Source organism: Neolamprologus brichardi, chromosome 12 (genome assembly GCF_056152115.1).
Source record: "Neolamprologus brichardi isolate AB-2024 chromosome 12, ASM5615211v1, whole genome shotgun sequence".
In the NCBI taxonomy this organism is placed as follows: Eukaryota; Metazoa; Chordata; class Actinopteri; order Cichliformes; family Cichlidae; genus Neolamprologus; species Neolamprologus brichardi.
In genome coordinates, this window is record NC_142115.1 from 23,908,696 (window position 1) to 23,925,555 (window position 16,860).

Sequence of the window (16,860 nt, forward strand, 5' to 3'; positions counted from 1 at the left end):
TTGACCTATTGATTGCTGTTGTATAGCTCAAGGTTTGCCCAGAGCAACCGCTGAACATAAAGGAGTCCGTATGCTTCAAATGCAATGCCTGCCGGATCATCGAACAGCATCTGAAACCTTCGACACCTACACGTTTCCCATTCGCAGCCTCTCTGAAACCAACAATCTAACAAGCGTGGTCAGCTCACTCAATGATAGATGTGGAGGGGGGAAATGTAGGCAGGATGTGAACTTGTCTTTCAAGCTCTCTATTTTCATTCTCCGCGCAGCTTCTACCACACTTTTCACCAAACATGAAATTCATTGAGGAGTTACTGGCCCTACGTGTGAACTATATGCATCCATATATAACTATCAGATAATTATGTTTCACCGCAGCTTTGAACATTAGAGCTTTCATAGTCAAACATGAAGAAAATGTATATTTGTCTATAAAGGTAAGTTTAAAATAGAATTCGCCTCGTTGGACATTTTTATTTGGCCGAAATGGTATTTCGTGTCTTGCAAAAACTGTGCAAATGCCACACTCTGATCTCAAATCACCATCTGTGCAGAGTTTTTTCAAACGGGCAGCCAGCTGCAAAGACGGTTGCTGAGAACAGAACAGGAGAGTGTCAAGCTGGGACCACTGCAGCATGTCCTGACTCAGTAGAGGAAGGAAGACAAATTTAAGTCAACTTCAAAGCAGCTAATTAGATAAATTGCATATGTTGCAATTTATCGACTTGGGAAATCTCTGCATCTGCATGCAATTTGGCCTTAGTCATGGCCAGTGGAGTAAGCCTAGTGCGTTCAAAGTCAGCTTCCAAAAGTTAAATTAATAAAGTGAATCAAGCCATAACGCTTGTAATTAACTCCATGCTTTACTTTCTAACAGTTTAAATAAGGAACTTGATGGCCTCTGTCTTACTGTCAGAGTGAATGTTGAAACCACTTGAAACCATTACAACGGGTCAAGAGCGTGTGGCTCTTTGTTCATTTTTGAAAGCTTCGCATAAAGTAGGAAAAGCCTGGTGACCCACTCTTTATGCGTGGGCACAGAAAAATTGGCTTAGTAAGATGCACTGGCAGCTGAAAGATACATTGGGAGTGCAGACTTGGCACGAGGACTCTTTCCACTGCCCTACTCCAACACAGTTAGTTACTCTGTCCAGTAAGCATACAATTTATAGACTATCTTTATAGAGAATTCACTTTGATATCTGCCACCCGGTGGTTTGAATGGTTTCCTCTACAAGTGAAGAAAGATAAAACATGACTGAGAAACACTCTAAGTGTAAATATGTCACTGGGGTGATCAGATAGGTCGCTCCTCCCACAGATGTTTGTCAAAGGAGACAAACATCTCCAGATTCTGTACTAAAAAGTGCACTTATACATGTAATCATGTCTGATTAAAGAAACATCAAAGACAAATCCAGATTTGTCGCCCATGATACATGAACATGGCCTCCTTTACACCTAAATACACCTTTTGGGTTCACCCTCATGCCTGCATGCATACACGTCATTGCTGCCTCGGTTTTAGCTCACCTCTTCCATCATGTCAGGCTTGCCTCAAAGTGACGAATGCTCAAACTTTGCGTAAGATATGCCATGTCATAAAAACCCATTAAAATCAAGGTGTACAATTTGTATTAAACATGCTTCGTTGGCCCGGGTGTACGTCCATTCACCAGCAGCAATGAAGAATCGGGTTGTTTTGCTCTTAGCGGGCCACATGAGCATCCTATGATGAATGCAAACCACTCATAAAAAGTAATCACTTGCACAAATCATGACTACATTCATCCATCAAACATTTGGCCAACGCAGCGCCTTCACTTGCCACATACCTACAGCCATACAAGCTTTCTGCATACCTGACAATCAGCAATTCACTGTTCAAACACTAATACAACTAATCTGTGTTTGTGTCTCTTTGTTTCTTATGAATATTAAAACATGCATAATCACATATTGTACATGTCTTTACATGCCTTCACATTCATACTATACGCTGTATCTTGTGTTGACTGTGAGCTGTCGGTGTTCGTGTTCATGCTGCTGTTGTGTTCTGTGTTGTGGAATGGCTGACATTGTTATCTATGAGCCTGCTTCTGTGCATAGAGTTTGCTTAAGAGTTTTTTTTTTTGTTTGTTTGTTTTAAATCGGGCTTATACACTCACAAAGACACACTTCCACAGGCCTGACGCGTGTGAGTAACCAATGATATTAATTTCATCCTGAGCACACTTAAAAAGGATATTATGTACGGAAAATAAAGGGGAGTTTGTATGACTGTGTATTAACAGTCTCCCTGCAAGTCCTTCCTGCAGTTCTTTGGGGGTTTTTTTTACAGTCATTCACTCTTCTCAAATGAGTTATGACTGCAGTTCATGTTCATGTTCATTCTTAAGGCACAGGCATGATTTCTGAATTCATTATGTGCTAATGGTCACAAGGGTAGCTAAAATTGATCAACCCTTAACGTTACTTTAGAAGTTGCTCTTGATGCTTTTTTTTGACAAGCTCTTTCTAGATGAGTGTCTGAAGCCCATTTCATTCATAACAGGGCAGCTGTACTGCTTTACCCCTTTTTGCCTATACACACACACACACACACACACACACACACACACACACATATATATATGTTCAACCAGAGGTTTGTATGAAAGAGTTCTGTCATTGGACTCAATCTTCAAAACTTCAAATCTGAGAGGAACTTCAGAAATCACATCACAATCACTGTCAGAACTCTTCCATAATGGTAACATCTGTGGTTTTGACTGTGTAGATTTAGCATGAGAGGAGCTGGCACTTCCTTGTGTATCAGGTTCTTTGATACACACAAAACAGGTGACTTCTTATCGCTGTCTTTTTTGTTTTTTCTTGGTGGTTTGGATGGGAATTGCCACTCTTCTTGTTCTACCTCTACACAATGATTTGTGTCACTGTGGCTCAAAGCTCTCATATTGCCTTTTTGCTTTGTTTTTGTAGATAAGTACTCTGTGTTGAGGGGTGTAGCGGGCGAGGGGGAGAAAGAGAGAGAGGGAGAGAGCAATGCAAAATGGCATTTAAACATCTCCCCTTTCCAGGTATATAACGACTGTGTGAATGTCTCTCTGAGGACAAAACACAGAGCGACCTGCTTAACTGTGTGTGCTGACTGACTGCCATGTCTTTCTTCTCACTCACCCCCCACCCATCTGTCTTTCCAATTTCCTTCTCTCTCCTCCACCTTACCATCCTCCCATCTGCCTGATCTTGTCTGTCACTCATCCCCTTCTCCGTCTCTGCCCGTCTTCCGTGCGTCTGCCTGTGCGTCAATTTGGCTTCTTCTTTGGCGGGGTTCTTGTTTTAATCTTCTCACTCAACTTGCATGAACACAAACACACATACATGCGTATGATTCACTCCACCGCTCTCTTTCTGTCTCTCTTCTCTCAAACCTACACACTTACACGCTTGCACATCACACACTCACACCAGACACAGGCAGATGGCCCATCTGCCAGGCAAGCTGCCGATCCGTGTTCTCACAACCCCAGTGAGCACCCCCTTGCCCTGGGCGGTCAGACCCAGAACCAGACCCCCAACACTGCCAACACCACTGCCCCTACAGCCACCCATTACCAGCCCCCAGCATGCTGTGACATTCCCTGCGCCCTGATTGTCCAGCACTCTTTCGAACCCACAAACCCCTCCGAGCTCACCCCCAAAATGAGAATGACAACCTTCACCACCTCACCTCCAACCCCAAGGTTATATATACAATAGAAGATTTAAAAATATATATATAATTGGTTATTAATGCTTGTAGCCCGATGTGTTTTTGAAATGTCAATATGAATGATTATTTATTAAGAGATATAATGAAAATCAGGAAGAATGGTGCAAATGCTGGATGCAGAAGTACCTCATTTTAAAGAAAAAAAAAGTTTTGTCATCTGGCATGGTGCCAGCTGAACTGTGCAATCATGCCTTTATACCACAAGAGGGTGTTGTTGCTCTATTTTGAGGCAAATTAAGCACCATCTTTCACCAGACAGTTAAAGATAAATGTGTATGTCAGGTCAGCGAAGTGTTTATTTATGGTCACAGAGACTTTTGCTACATTTTATATCCCAAATGAAGCCACAAAATATTCTCTGTCTAAACCAAACATTGTTTTTCAAATATGGCCTTGACTGAAAAATTTGAGTTTTACATTAATTATTTTACTTATAGGCCATTATAGTTCTTAATAAGTGACTTAGTGTTGCTATATCTTATGTAATGTTATAGTAGATCTTGTGATGCTGGGAAATGTTACACTCTTCACAGAATAACATAATCTTGTAGTCAGATCCGGCTCTGAGATCTTCTTAAAAAAAAGAGGAAAGAAACCTTCCATTTTTCCTTGCTTCAGTCCCTTTTGTTCACCCAGTTACCCATTAGTCTCCTTTCACAGACAGCAGGCTGACCATTTGTGATTCACTCTTCTCTTTCAACTCCCCCTCATTTCTTTCTGTACCAACACTGCCCCGTTGATGTCCCCTAACTCAAACTTTTAGTGTTTGTATGATAGTTTCACGACAGACGTTAGCGCCCCCTCGTCCTCTCCTTCCTCCCACTGTCCCTCCTTTAGATGGGGCATCACTCCTGGTCCCCTCGTCCTGTGAACTACATACAGTAGGGCCAGAGCCCCCTCCAGAATCCCCCAGACCCAAAGGACACGGTCAGTAAAACTCTCTATCCCCCCTACTCGTATTAATGTGACTCCTATCATCACAAAAACCCTGTATGATGTTACCTAAATAATACTACCCTGGAATTTAAAACACCACAAATGAGACAGTTATGTGGTTCCCCCCACCTCACCTACCTCTGAGACAGAAAACCTTACCTCATCCCACCACCTAAAAACCTACAGAAGCACACTGGCATGTTTGTGGACAATGAACAACGTAAAAGTTGTGGAAACTTCTCCAGCACTGTCTTCTGCTCACCTGAGCCCTCTCTCGTCTATGTGCTCACCTCATTCATTGCAAACTGAACTCCCCTGCACTACTATCCACCCTACCCTATGAAGTAAAAGCATGAAACACCTCTCACTGAGTGTTACCATTTTTTAGACTATGTGGATAAGTTATTATATAAGTAAATGTGAATATAGTCATATTTCTTTATAAGTTTCATTTAACTGATACTGTAAGTTAAGTTAAAGCTTAAGTTAATGTATTTGCTGTGTTTCAAGTGGAATTGTTAAGATTGTTAATTGTTAGACATTTTTTGATTTAAGTTATTGATGCAATCCTAAAAAAGAAGAACTTCAGCAATAAATTATGGCCTGGTACCAAATTCACGAGATGTTAATCTCAATGTGAATTTTCCTTATCAAAGTGGCCATAATGAACCAGGTAAAATACATAAGACAAAGTCAGGTACTGTCCAACATTTGAACTGTCTTGCATAGAATAAGTTGTATTTGAAGATTAAGTAGATAATGTATGGTAATGCTTGCTTGATAATTGACCTAACACCCTGGAATCACAGAGCACACAGCATGACTGCAGTGTGTTTCCTGCTGGTATTCCAGATTATCTGCACTCCCTTACAGACCTTGTACAAGTGTGTGTATGTTTCTCTCTTCCAATATCCTGACCACAGCTCAGAGTGTGCTTCTCTATCTTTCCCTTCCATCCTTCCCCTCCTCTCTTTTTGCTGTCCCCGCTTCCTGCCAAATCCATGTTTCCCTGTGACCATCAAAACATTTTTGTGCTGAACTATTGCAAATACAACGACTTGAAATCGTGTGTCATGTTTGCTTGTTGTCCCGCCCTCATCGTTTCACCATCTGCTTTGTCTAACACCTTTCTCTTGCTCTCACTATTATTTTTAATAACCATTTATACTGGTTGGATGGATGACATCCCTTTTGCTGAATACAAATACACCCCATACTATGTCCTCTCTGCACATACTCTGTTTCCTTTGTTGTTCTCTTCCTCTCTTCCTTACTCCTGTATTTGCACTACCCTCACTCCTTTCCTTTACTCCCTTTACCTCCTTCTCTTCCTTTATCCAACTTTCCTCAATTTATCCCTCCCATTTGCATTCCTCTTATCTTGTCCTTCTCCATATCTCCTTATCTCCATCTCCCATTCTTAAACATTTTCCCTCGATCTTTCTTCTATCCCATCCCTTCTCGCCTTTCCTTTCAAATGTCTTCTTTCCATTTTCCCTCACTTCCCATTAACATTTTCCCCTCTTTCCATTTACCATCACCTCTTCTCCGTTCTACTCCTTCCCTGCCCCTCCCCACCTACAGGACGATAAGGAGATCGACCTGGAGCACCTACACCGCCGGGTTAACAGCTTGTGCACCGAGGACGAAAGCCCCCACAAGCAGTTCTCCACCTCTTCCGTCGATTTAACACCCCTTGACATGGATGCTCTACCTGCTGCCCGCCAGGCGCTTGAGCAGATCAGCGACTTCCGCAACACCCACATCACCACCACCACCTTCATCCCTGAGCAGATCCAGACCCTAAGCCGTAGCCTCTCCGCCAAAGCCGCCGCTGGATTTTCTGCTGGTTTCAGTAGCGGTGGCAGTGGCGGGGGTGTCCTCCAGGACCACCGGACTGGTGGGGTGGGCCCTTTCAGGCAGAGGGCCCCCAATGGTGGCTTCTTCCGCAGCCCCATTAAAACAATGTCCTCCATTCCCTACCAGCCCACAGGTCCAGGACCCAACTTTGGCTATGGCAATGATCCAGACAGGGGCACCTCCATATGAGGAGTTGCTAAGGTTGTTTCGGGAAGTTATATGCAGGAGGAGGCGAGGTGGTTCTAGTCAGTCATAGGTGGTAGAACAGATATGATGTGGCTAAGTTTGAAAATCAGAAGGTGGAGATCTGTGTACATAGGAATCTTTCTGTTTTCAGTTTCAGCTGGGGTGTTTCCAGGGGTGTCTATTTTATACATGGGGAAGTCAAAGGAGGTGGAAGTCTGTTGGGGTGTTCCTCATTTGTGCAAACCACGGTGGTGAGGGGCAAGAGGGGAAAGGGTGCGGGAGGGGGCTTGACTCTTTGCTTTATTGTTGTTGTTCTTGTGATTGGGGGATTATTTTTGAGATGTGTGTGAAAGGGAATCTTGTTTTTTTTATTGTTTCAGTTTTATGACATGGGATCTGCCTCATGTTACGGGATCTGATGAAACAACCTGACTCCTATTACTATCTAAACTCCCGTCTCGGAGGGTTTAGTTTATACTAGTTCAGCTCCAGGAAATACTCTTATATTCTTGTTAGCTCCAGGGCTGTCATTTGTGGATGACTGGTGATCTCTTTAGCCATGAAACAACTTCAAGGGGGCTTCTACTACTAAGCAATTATGGGGCTGTTATTTTGTGAAGGTATATAAAACACATATACTTTTGTCAGTGGCCCTCGGAATACATACAGTACACAGCCCGTGTAGTGTTTTGAAAAGGCCCCAACTCAATGAATATTGGAAGATTCCACTTCGCCAGTTTAACTCTGCCTTTTCACGCTGTTTTCTCTTCTCTGGTGGCGTTTCACCAATACCTGGGGCTCTAAATGTGTAATCATCTCCAAGATGGTGTCCACACTGTGGCCTGACTAAAGAGAAGGCTGAACACATAGCGACACCTTCCTGGTGCATCGATCTGGAAACTGTTGAAATGCCATGACAGTGCAACAGTATGACACTGTAGAAATTGCCAGTTTGGTGCATCAATCTTAAACTACTTCTGCCATTTTATTTTCCTTTTTTTTTTTTGGTGCATCAGCTTGAAACTGTTTTCACCATTCTGATGCACATTAAACTCTTTGTCAATCCCACTGCACTGTACCAGTGCCCACAGACCTGTAAGTGATTGTATGTAGATCTGACCTTTTCTTTTCTCACCTGTATTGTGCTATCTGCTTTTCAAGTCAAGGTGAGATCCTCTAATCTGACTCTAAGAGGTATAGTAAAAAGCAGCTTAAAAAAAAACTAAAAAAAAAACATAAAAGACAAGCTGAAAGACTTCAAAAAGCTTATGCTTATTATATGTCTTTTATTGAATTTTGTTTTTGGAAAAAAAAATAGATTTTAATGCGTGGAATGTGTTTTGGTCAGGAAGTACAAGAAAAAAATTAACATTGTTCTAAGCTGTCTATGTTGTTTTTTTATTTTTCAGCAAATTTTGAAAAACTGCTAAATGAGTGCTGTAGTCTCTGGTTTTGCATCATTAAGTCATTCAGACGTTTGATTTTTGTTTTTTCTTTGTTTTGCTTACTTTTACTGCTACCATGGCTCGGGTGTTTAAAAAAGATAAAAATGTCACTCTGTAATGTCATCAAGTTCATGAATCACTTCTTATCAGGTTCAAGTGGTGAAATGGAGTTTTATTTTGTGTTGAGGAGAAGCCATTGCAACAGCATCTTCAGTGCAGGCCTTACGTGACAACTAGTTCGCTGTAACCTCCCAGCTTCCAGTTAAACCCAATATATCAGTGTACTGGGACTATTTAAGAAGAACAGATCAGTGGTTGTGCTGCGGGTGATGGGAAAGTTATGGAGAAGATCCAAAGGCCATCACAACTCAATGGCTGCCTTTTGCGAGACGAGTCCAAAATGCGGTTCTGTTTCATACTTTTCATGTTAAGGGTACTGTTTATAAAACTTTTTGTTTGTGTGTCTGTTTGTTTGTTTGTTTTTTTAAGTGCCAATTAATTAAAATGAGACCATTAAGGTGCATTTTGGGGTGGGGAATGGTACACTGAGAGCATTAAAGGAATATTTTATGGGTCACGGGTGGGGGGTGGGCAGGGTTGGTAAAACGGAACCAAACCTTTTTCACTAACGCTGTATTAATAATTGATAACTATAGTTGTTTAGAACAAGTTTTCAGTTTGTTATCTTAAAGAACTAAAACTGCAAAATGTTGTGTGTAGAGAATTCAGTCAAGCCACAGTGTTTTGAAGCAAGCGTTCTTAGGCATTCTTTTCTTATATTAGGCTACAGTATGGCTATCGAATGACAAATAGGACACAGACATTTAAAAAATTTTATTTAGTATAAACGAAAGAGACATTATAAAAATGTATATTTTACATGTCAATGCTATTTTTGTTTAACAAAAAGAAAAGAGTATATCACATTGGGCTTTGGTGTTGAGTTTGAGCAGTCACATTGCTGCATTTGGCTTTTCCCTTGTCTTGCCCATGGTAAACATGAACACACACGAACCGTTTGCTTTTCTCATGTCATCCTGAGTTCATTTTATTATTTGCTAGCTAAATAACAAAAAGTGGCAAGTTCACTAAAAAGAAAGCATGCACAAACTTGCTGTTTTGCTATCTGTTAACATTTTTAATTTCATACATAGAACTACAGGATTTACTTGATAATTTTCAAAAATTTATGATGTACAGTATTTAATATAGGCCTATTTTGTTGTATGTGTTGCATATTATTCAAAAACCGAACAAACTGGGGCCTCTGTTACAAGTGGCAAAGCTTTCTGTGTATAATTTGTCTAATAAACAGGTTTTCTACAGTGGGATGGTATTTGTTGTCTTTGCTAATGTAGACAACCATCAAAGGAAAGTCACACTTCAAAATTCAACATGAAAAAATACAACAGTTTGTGAATAATTAGTTAAAGAAGAGGATATTTATTACATTAAACAGCTGTGCTCAAACTTATTTTGGCATGTTCCCGCTGCCCCATGAATTTCATCAATTCTTTACAATATAACCAACCAGATGAATTCTCTGTGATGTAAACATTAGCACAGTAACATCAGCAAACTATTGTTTATTTCTGAGGAAAAAAGTAATTCTACATAGTGTCACTTTTGCTTTTTTCTAACCTGCTTGGCTGTGTCCCACCTGCAGTGGCTCTAAACCCCACCACAGACTGAGAAACACTGCACTAAACATATCACTTCCTGGTCCCCAACACACGGGAAAACTCTTCACATATTTTTTTTTAAAAAGGAAGCATCTAAAGATTTAAATTCACAGCTTTCACCGTTTTCATGTATTTTACGGCAGCGTTGGTCCAGATACTGGATGCCAGAATCATGATAGAAGTGAGTACAAATGTTTTGTGAGTTCATTTCATGTGTGGAATACGTGTGAAGTTCAAGCCTGAGCTAAGCTTTTGTGTCTTTCCCACATAGACTATCACTTCAAAGGCCCGTATACTGCTGTTAACAGCTGGATAGAGATCCTGCTGAGGATGACTGCTGTCAAGTTCACTGGAGCATTACACTGCAATAGCCTTTGTGAACCAGATAGTGGCACTACATAGCTCCCACAAGTGTCTCTCTGATCTTACTGTTAGCACTCAGTGATGAGTTGAATGGTTGTCAGGCATTCCCAGAGCTAATTAGAATTAATGGAAGACAGTGATGGACACAGCTGAGCCACAGCAAATTTGAACTAAAGGTCTGAGATCACTGTAAGCAACTTAATGTAGACTTAACCACTCACATTTCACCCTTTTGAAGAGGAAGCATATAGATTATAGACTCTAAAACAACTATGGATTCTTTTTATGGCATAAAATATAACTTGTAATAGATCTCTATATATTTAATGAGAACCCTCAAGAAAATAATATAGACATGCACAAAGGTTTGTTATATATGATTTTACTAAAGATTAAGTCTATACTGGTTTAGCAGATATTCAGCTATAATGAAGGGAGTCTAGTTGAAATGCTGTTAATTTCGAGTTTTATTGACACTGCTCATACACTGTAGGTAAAATGGATGAATTCCAGTGAGTTCCAATTAAAACATCAAGTATTTAAATTCCATGATCTTCATTTTTCAGCAACAGGAAGCTCCGTTGTTTCCTATTTTAAAGTTACACATTTAGAAGATTACTTCATCCGAAGCAATCCCAGATCTATGCGGGTTTAGTTGATTTAGTTGAAACGCAGATACGTTTTGAAATCCCTGTCCAGCTCCCCTCACCCCAGTCTCGTGCCCGTCGCGCCCCTGTCTCCAGGGAGATGGGAATGAGAAGGGGCAGCACGCAGACTCCTCTCGCGCACTGGAATGGGAGCCCGCCACTCTCCCTCGAGGAGCCCCCCAGGCGTGACCAATGGAACATAGAGTCTCCATTGTGGCTGCGACACTTTAATAATCGTCAGCTACAATATCCAACCTGTCGGTAGCTTCAGGAGCCCGGCACAGCCCGTTAGATGGGGGGGGGCTCGTAGGTGGGAAGAGGGGGCAAACGCTCGGCGCCAGACCTCTAGCCCGCAAGACGTCCCCATGATGAATACATGAATAAAAAATGGAAAAGACTGATGTCGGATTATCTCTGAAATTATGGGGTTCCTTCACACAATTCCTTGCTATATATTGTGTCGTGGATATCTCGCGGATTATGAATGAAAACGCAAAAAAATGTTTTTCTTTCTTTATTTATTTTTATTATTTGATAAGTTTATTTCATTTTAATTTGGTTAGATTTTTTTTAATATTACCAGGATACTTTGGCAGCTACATTCGGGTTTGCATCTCTTGATCTTTGTGTCCCATACACCGATCTTCTGCATATTCTTCTAATCCTTCTAATTGACTGCGCTGAGCCCATTTCCCATCAGCAATCATCCTCTTGCTCTTTTGCCAGATGCCTAAAGTTTACATCTCGGTAAGCACGGCTCCTTTGATCATCAGACTGAACGTGCTTCAATTTGCTTCCCGTTGATTTTTTTAACTGTAGCTTTAAAAGCCGTATTTCCTTTTTCTAAAGGTAGCCTATCTTATAGAAGGCATAGTGAAGTTTGGCAATAACGTCGGCGTGTGTGTGCGCGAGAGAACCCTTCAACCGCGCGCCACTTGTGTCAGTACGGAAACAGTGTTGAGACCCCTACTCATGTTTCCGTTCCCTGTGAAGCCCTTTTTTTTTTTACCGAAAGGGCGGTTCCGAGAGCTGGATCAAAAGGTTTTAGAGCCGCTACAAAAGAAAAATGGAAACTGGAGATGATCTGAGAATGAATGAATGAGCGCGCGAGCCCCAGGAACCGCTACATTCTTTTTTTTTCTTCTTTTTTTTTGGCTTTTGGTCACGCTTCATCTACCCACGACTTTTCTTCCTCAACTTTGTTCATTTCTGCTACTGGTGAAATCCAGCAGTTTGGTTTTGGCTGAAGCGGTTTTACAGTGGAAAGCATTAAATGAATTAACTGAGTCGCCGCTTCCACTGCCGTGGGTAGCAAATTAACCACTTGAACCTTGCCATTCGCCTCTTTAACCCTCTCCCTACTCTCCGTCATTCCTGAGATGTAACACGGGCTCAGAAGCAGGTAGGTGTTCTTTTCCCGTCCACGCTCCTCACCTAAAAACCGTCATCACTTGCACGTGCGTCCTGTGGGAGGTTCCCCTTACCTCCCTTGTGTTAAACACCCCCTTAAATTGTAACGTTATCATAAACAGTCCAGCGTCGGGGGGTCATAATCGCCTCTCTCGGGCTTTACCGAGACTTCTCATTGGACGTCAACACGCGACCGACGCGAGGAGGGGGGCTTCCAGGCGCGTGCCGCTTTTTAAACCGACGCCGCGCCTTGAGACACCAGAGAAGGAGTCTCGCACGCGACACTCACATTCACACGGTGAGACAACATAGCTGTGCGTGCCTCCGATAACTTTTTTTCTCCACAGTGTTTTTCTTGGGGGGAATCATGGATGTCCTAACTGTGGAGGGCTGGAACAAATGCGCACGTGAGGTGCCGGCCACGCACTCGCGGCAGCAGAGTTGTGGGAGCCCCAGAGAGGTGGAGAGGGGAGGGAAGCAACAGTTCGAGGAGTCCCGCTACGAACCTGGGCTGACGCTCGTGGACAGCGATAGCGACCCACGCGCCTGGCTGGCTTCCGCTTCTGGCACCTGTGCGGCACACGCCACTTCACCCGACTACCTGCGGCACTCGCCATGTCCGAGTACCGGCTCCTACCACGGTGAGGAACAGCACCAGTGCGTGCAACTTTTGAGCAGCTTTCCCGTTAATTATCTAAAAACCGGCTCATGCAACAGGCAGCAGGGGCTATTGGTGGTAACTGAAGTAATTTATCAAGCTCTGGAAGTTAAATATAAACAGAAGGAGCGCTTCCTTTATGTAAAGTATAACGTTGCGCAGTTGGAAAGTTGTAACGAGTTTATTGTCTAAAATAGTACTGATACGCTTTTTTCACAACCCATAGTGTAGCTTAATTTCTTTTCATTTTTCAGAGAGTGGCTCCCCGGGGTCCTCAGGCCATCCCAGCCCTCAGAGCTACAGAAAACCTGCCAAGAGCCTCACGTCTTCTTCTCTCAAAGTCAGGGAGTTGTGTCGCCTTAAAGGCACCCTCACCGGGCCCGAAGAGGAGGCCTCCGTGAGACAGAGAGCCCCCTCCCACAAGCCTGTCAACGGGATTCAAAGGCAAAGGAGAGTGGCCGCCAACGCGCGTGAGAGAAGGCGAATGCACGGGCTCAACCATGCGTTTGATGAGCTGCGCAGCGTCATCCCAGCGTTTGACAACGACAAGAAGCTCTCGAAGTATGAAACTCTGCAGATGGCGCAGATTTACATCAACGCCCTCGCCGAGCTTCTCCAAGGTCCGGTGTCCTCCTCCTCCTCCTCTTCCTCCAGCAGCAGCAGCAGTAATAACGACATCTCCAACAACACCAGCTCGCCAAAGTGTGACATTATGCTCTCATCCACCGCTGGTTATGACGGGATGAAGGACAGGGCCTCTCAGTCTCCCTCAACCTGCAGAGCAGCGGACCCTGCGCCCGTTTCAGGTAGCAGCTTACCTGTGCACATCAGCGGGGTGCCCTTCTGTTCCTCCTTCGACGAAAGTTCGTTTTCCACTAGAGTTGAAAAAGCGATGTGTTCCCCGTCTCCTTCGTCATCTGCTCGGGCGGGCAGTTCGCAGTTTGCAAATGGGAGGAAAGCGTCTCCCCGGAGCGACGGAGAGTTTTCCCCGCACTCCCACTTCAGTGACTCGGATGAAATAGCGATGGAGCTTCATTCGAGTGAAGAAGACGATCTTTCAGAACTGAAGCTGCCCTCACACCATCACCGCACAATTTCCTTCTAAATTCCCACATAAAGACACAGTATAGCGAACTTTCTCTATAGCCTACAGTGAAGTAATGTCCATAAAACGTGTCAATCATAGCGATAGTCCTGAGTTGACGAAATGCGTTTTTAAGAGAAATTCTTGCTTTTTGCAAATAAAAGAAAAAGAAGTTTAATGTTTAATTTAACATGTTGCATCGTTTAAAGATCCTTTTTTTTAAAAATGTGAGTAAGGCCTAATTCGATTCTGCCAATAAATATCTATCCTATAATTTTTCAGTCTCCATGGAGACGTGGTTGGAAGACCCCTCTGCCATGTCGCGCGCAGCACTGCCACGGGTATTTCCCACGTCCCTCCAACCAAAAAGCTGTCTTCCACAAAAAATCACAAGTTTATGGATAATTGCTTATATTTGATAATGTAAAGACGTTTTTGTAGCTATGAAATGAGTTTTGTTGTGATTTATGTTTTTTTTGTTTGTTTGTTTTTTTTGTAAAAATGAATTTTTGTTTTGCAACTTTAAAAGTTAATGATGTGCACTTTAAACTATAAGAGCCAGAGGCTTTGTTTGTTGTTTGTTTGTTTTCACACCATAAATATAAAAATAGAGGTTTGCTTTGTTTGTTAGTGTAGTGCTGCCAACTCCATACAAATAGCCTATTTAATGTAGCCATCATTGCTGCCGCCTTTTGTATTTTCTTTTTTTTTTTATCTTCACATCAGCTTGTGTGTCTTTTTTCTTTGTTTGAGAACTGTTTTTGTTCTTGTATGTAATGTATTTATTGCTCATAGCCCATGTTTCATGTGATTTGCTTTTTTTAGTTAAATTTGCCCCAGGAAAAAAGCAATCATTCGCCATTCTTAGTTATGTTAATTTGATTTTGAAAATAATAAAAAAAAAAAGCAAACGAAAATGTCATGTCTCTGTTTCTGTGACCCTGTTGATGATGATGATGATAATAATAATAATAATAATAATAATAATAATAATAATTTCTTTATTTCTATGGATAAATTCCAAGTAAAATAGCACCAAAACGTTTTATTGCCAAATTTTTACATATAATGCATAAACCTTAACGAATTTTGAATCGATAAAATAACGTTAACGTCAGTTTTGGTTCCATAGATTTTATGAGTTAGGCAAATACAAATAGGCCAAGAAGTTTGATTTTATCCCTAAAGTTATAGGAGGAAAAAAAACAGAAATTTAAACACGCATTTATGTTTAATTAAAGACGCTTTTAATATTTGAGCTTCTCTTATGTAATGTGATGTAAACACGCGCTCGTAGGCCATATGTTGCAGGTACACGCGCCCCCCCTGGCCTGTTGCACCTTGTGCTCCAAACTACAAGTTGCAGTGTTCGACTTCTTCAACACAGAAAAGTTCGCTTTAATTAATTTCAGTCTGTTGCTTCCTTGAAACAAACTTTTTTTTCTTTTTCCTGAACTCTTGCCATGCTGTCCATTTGGTGAATACCGGATTTATTAATGGGGGATGTGCATTAATTTCAGGCTATTGTTGGCAGGCTCGTGGGCCGAGGTGTTGGATGGCCTCAGTGAAGCACGCTCTGTCAGCTGGTGAGCGCTCACGGGTCCCCACCGTGTCCCCGAGGACCTGACTCGAGAGGGAACACACTTTTCTCCATTAAAGAAAGGCCTGCACACACACGGGTGCGCGCACATACACGCACACACTGACACACGTGTACACTTCTTCGCCTCCGCTTCTTTCTTTCTCTTTCTTTCTCTCCGTCAACTTAGACAAACACGCACGTGGAACGCACGCACCCCGCTCGCGCGGGCTCTGGCAACCTGGACTGCTGCGTGACTCAGGCTCAAATTAGTCGTCCCCTCCACCCCCGCCCCCTCTTTCTTCAGGCTATTTACTACAATGCTTAAAAACCCTGGCGGATAAAGGTGCCTGCTACAGGGGAGAGGAGCAAAATAGGCACCTTCGAAATTATTCATGATGGTGAGCAACCTGTTTGCTACCTGTCACTGCTCTGTCTCCCACCCACTGTTATGAGCCAATCGCAGTCTGCGCCCCTGCGCTCGCCCCTCGAAGGCAGGGAATAAAGGGGAATATAATAAGGAATCCGTGTTAAATTATTAAAAGAATTTATGCAGCTAGAGCTGTATCCGAGTATGATCGGACAGCAATTTGAGCCGAGTTCGTTTTGCGGTGAAGCGAGCTCAAGTTTCGTAAACAATTTTTTTTTCAGATGGATACAGAAGAGCCAGAACAGTAACACTGATCATCTGTGTAACCACCAACCCCCTGCAGAGATGTTTAAGACGTAACCGACTAGAATGAGGCCACAACAAGTAGGCCTATTCAAATTCTGGTGTAGGATCGGGTTCAAAGAATCACTGACACTTCTCGTTATTCAGCGCGATGTTTGCAGCTGTCTGAATCAGATAAAAACAAATAAATAAGTAAACAAATGAAACGAGATTAGCTGTAAAACGATATCCACGCATTGTGCACAATAAAGAATGTGGCGCCCGACGCTTTATGTTTAAGCCAAGCAGTTTGTTTTTATTTCTAAAGCATTCATGTTTGATGGGCTATGCAAATACTCAGGCTTAACTGGGAAACCCACAACCGCTGAGCTTTCCGAGGAGTTTCTATAATATAACAGGCTATTTGGATTTAAATTGATGGTTTACCGCAGAAACTACAGGATTCGACTTCTAATAATGCAATGCCTTTATTTTATCTTATTTTTGCAGGGTAGAGTAATTTTCTGACTTCTTTCTTAATATAAAACGACACATTTTTTTCGGCTACATTAGGGTTAAAATT

The 16,860-nt window shown here is 42.3% G+C and overlaps 2 protein-coding genes across 4 annotated transcripts in view; both read left to right on the forward strand.

The window, feature by feature from the left end:
• grid2 (glutamate receptor, ionotropic, delta 2) overlaps positions 1-11,055 on the forward strand; it is a 507,657-nt gene extending 496,602 nt beyond the window's left edge. The window contains exons 16-17 of one of the 3 annotated variants that reach the window (XM_006789769.2): positions 3,475-3,746; positions 6,296-6,485. In XM_006789769.2, coding sequence (XP_006789832.1) covers positions 3,475-3,746; positions 6,296-6,401 — 378 coding nt within the window. In that variant the 3' untranslated portion in view covers positions 6,402-6,485. Of the gene's footprint in view, positions 1-2,982; positions 3,747-6,295 lie in introns of those variants that run through there. The other 2 variants (XM_006789768.2, XM_006789770.2) reach the window with 2 other exon arrangements.
• A 45-nt stretch (positions 11,056-11,100) lies between these two features.
• On the forward strand, positions 11,101-14,946 carry atoh1a (atonal bHLH transcription factor 1a). Its single transcript, XM_006789771.2, has 2 exons — positions 11,101-12,945; positions 13,217-14,946. Exons 1-2 carry the CDS (start codon positions 12,672-12,674, stop codon positions 14,065-14,067), a joined length of 1,125 nt encoding a protein of 374 aa, XP_006789834.2. The 5' UTR covers positions 11,101-12,671; the 3' UTR covers positions 14,068-14,946.
• Positions 14,947-16,860: the final 1,914 nt, after the last annotated feature.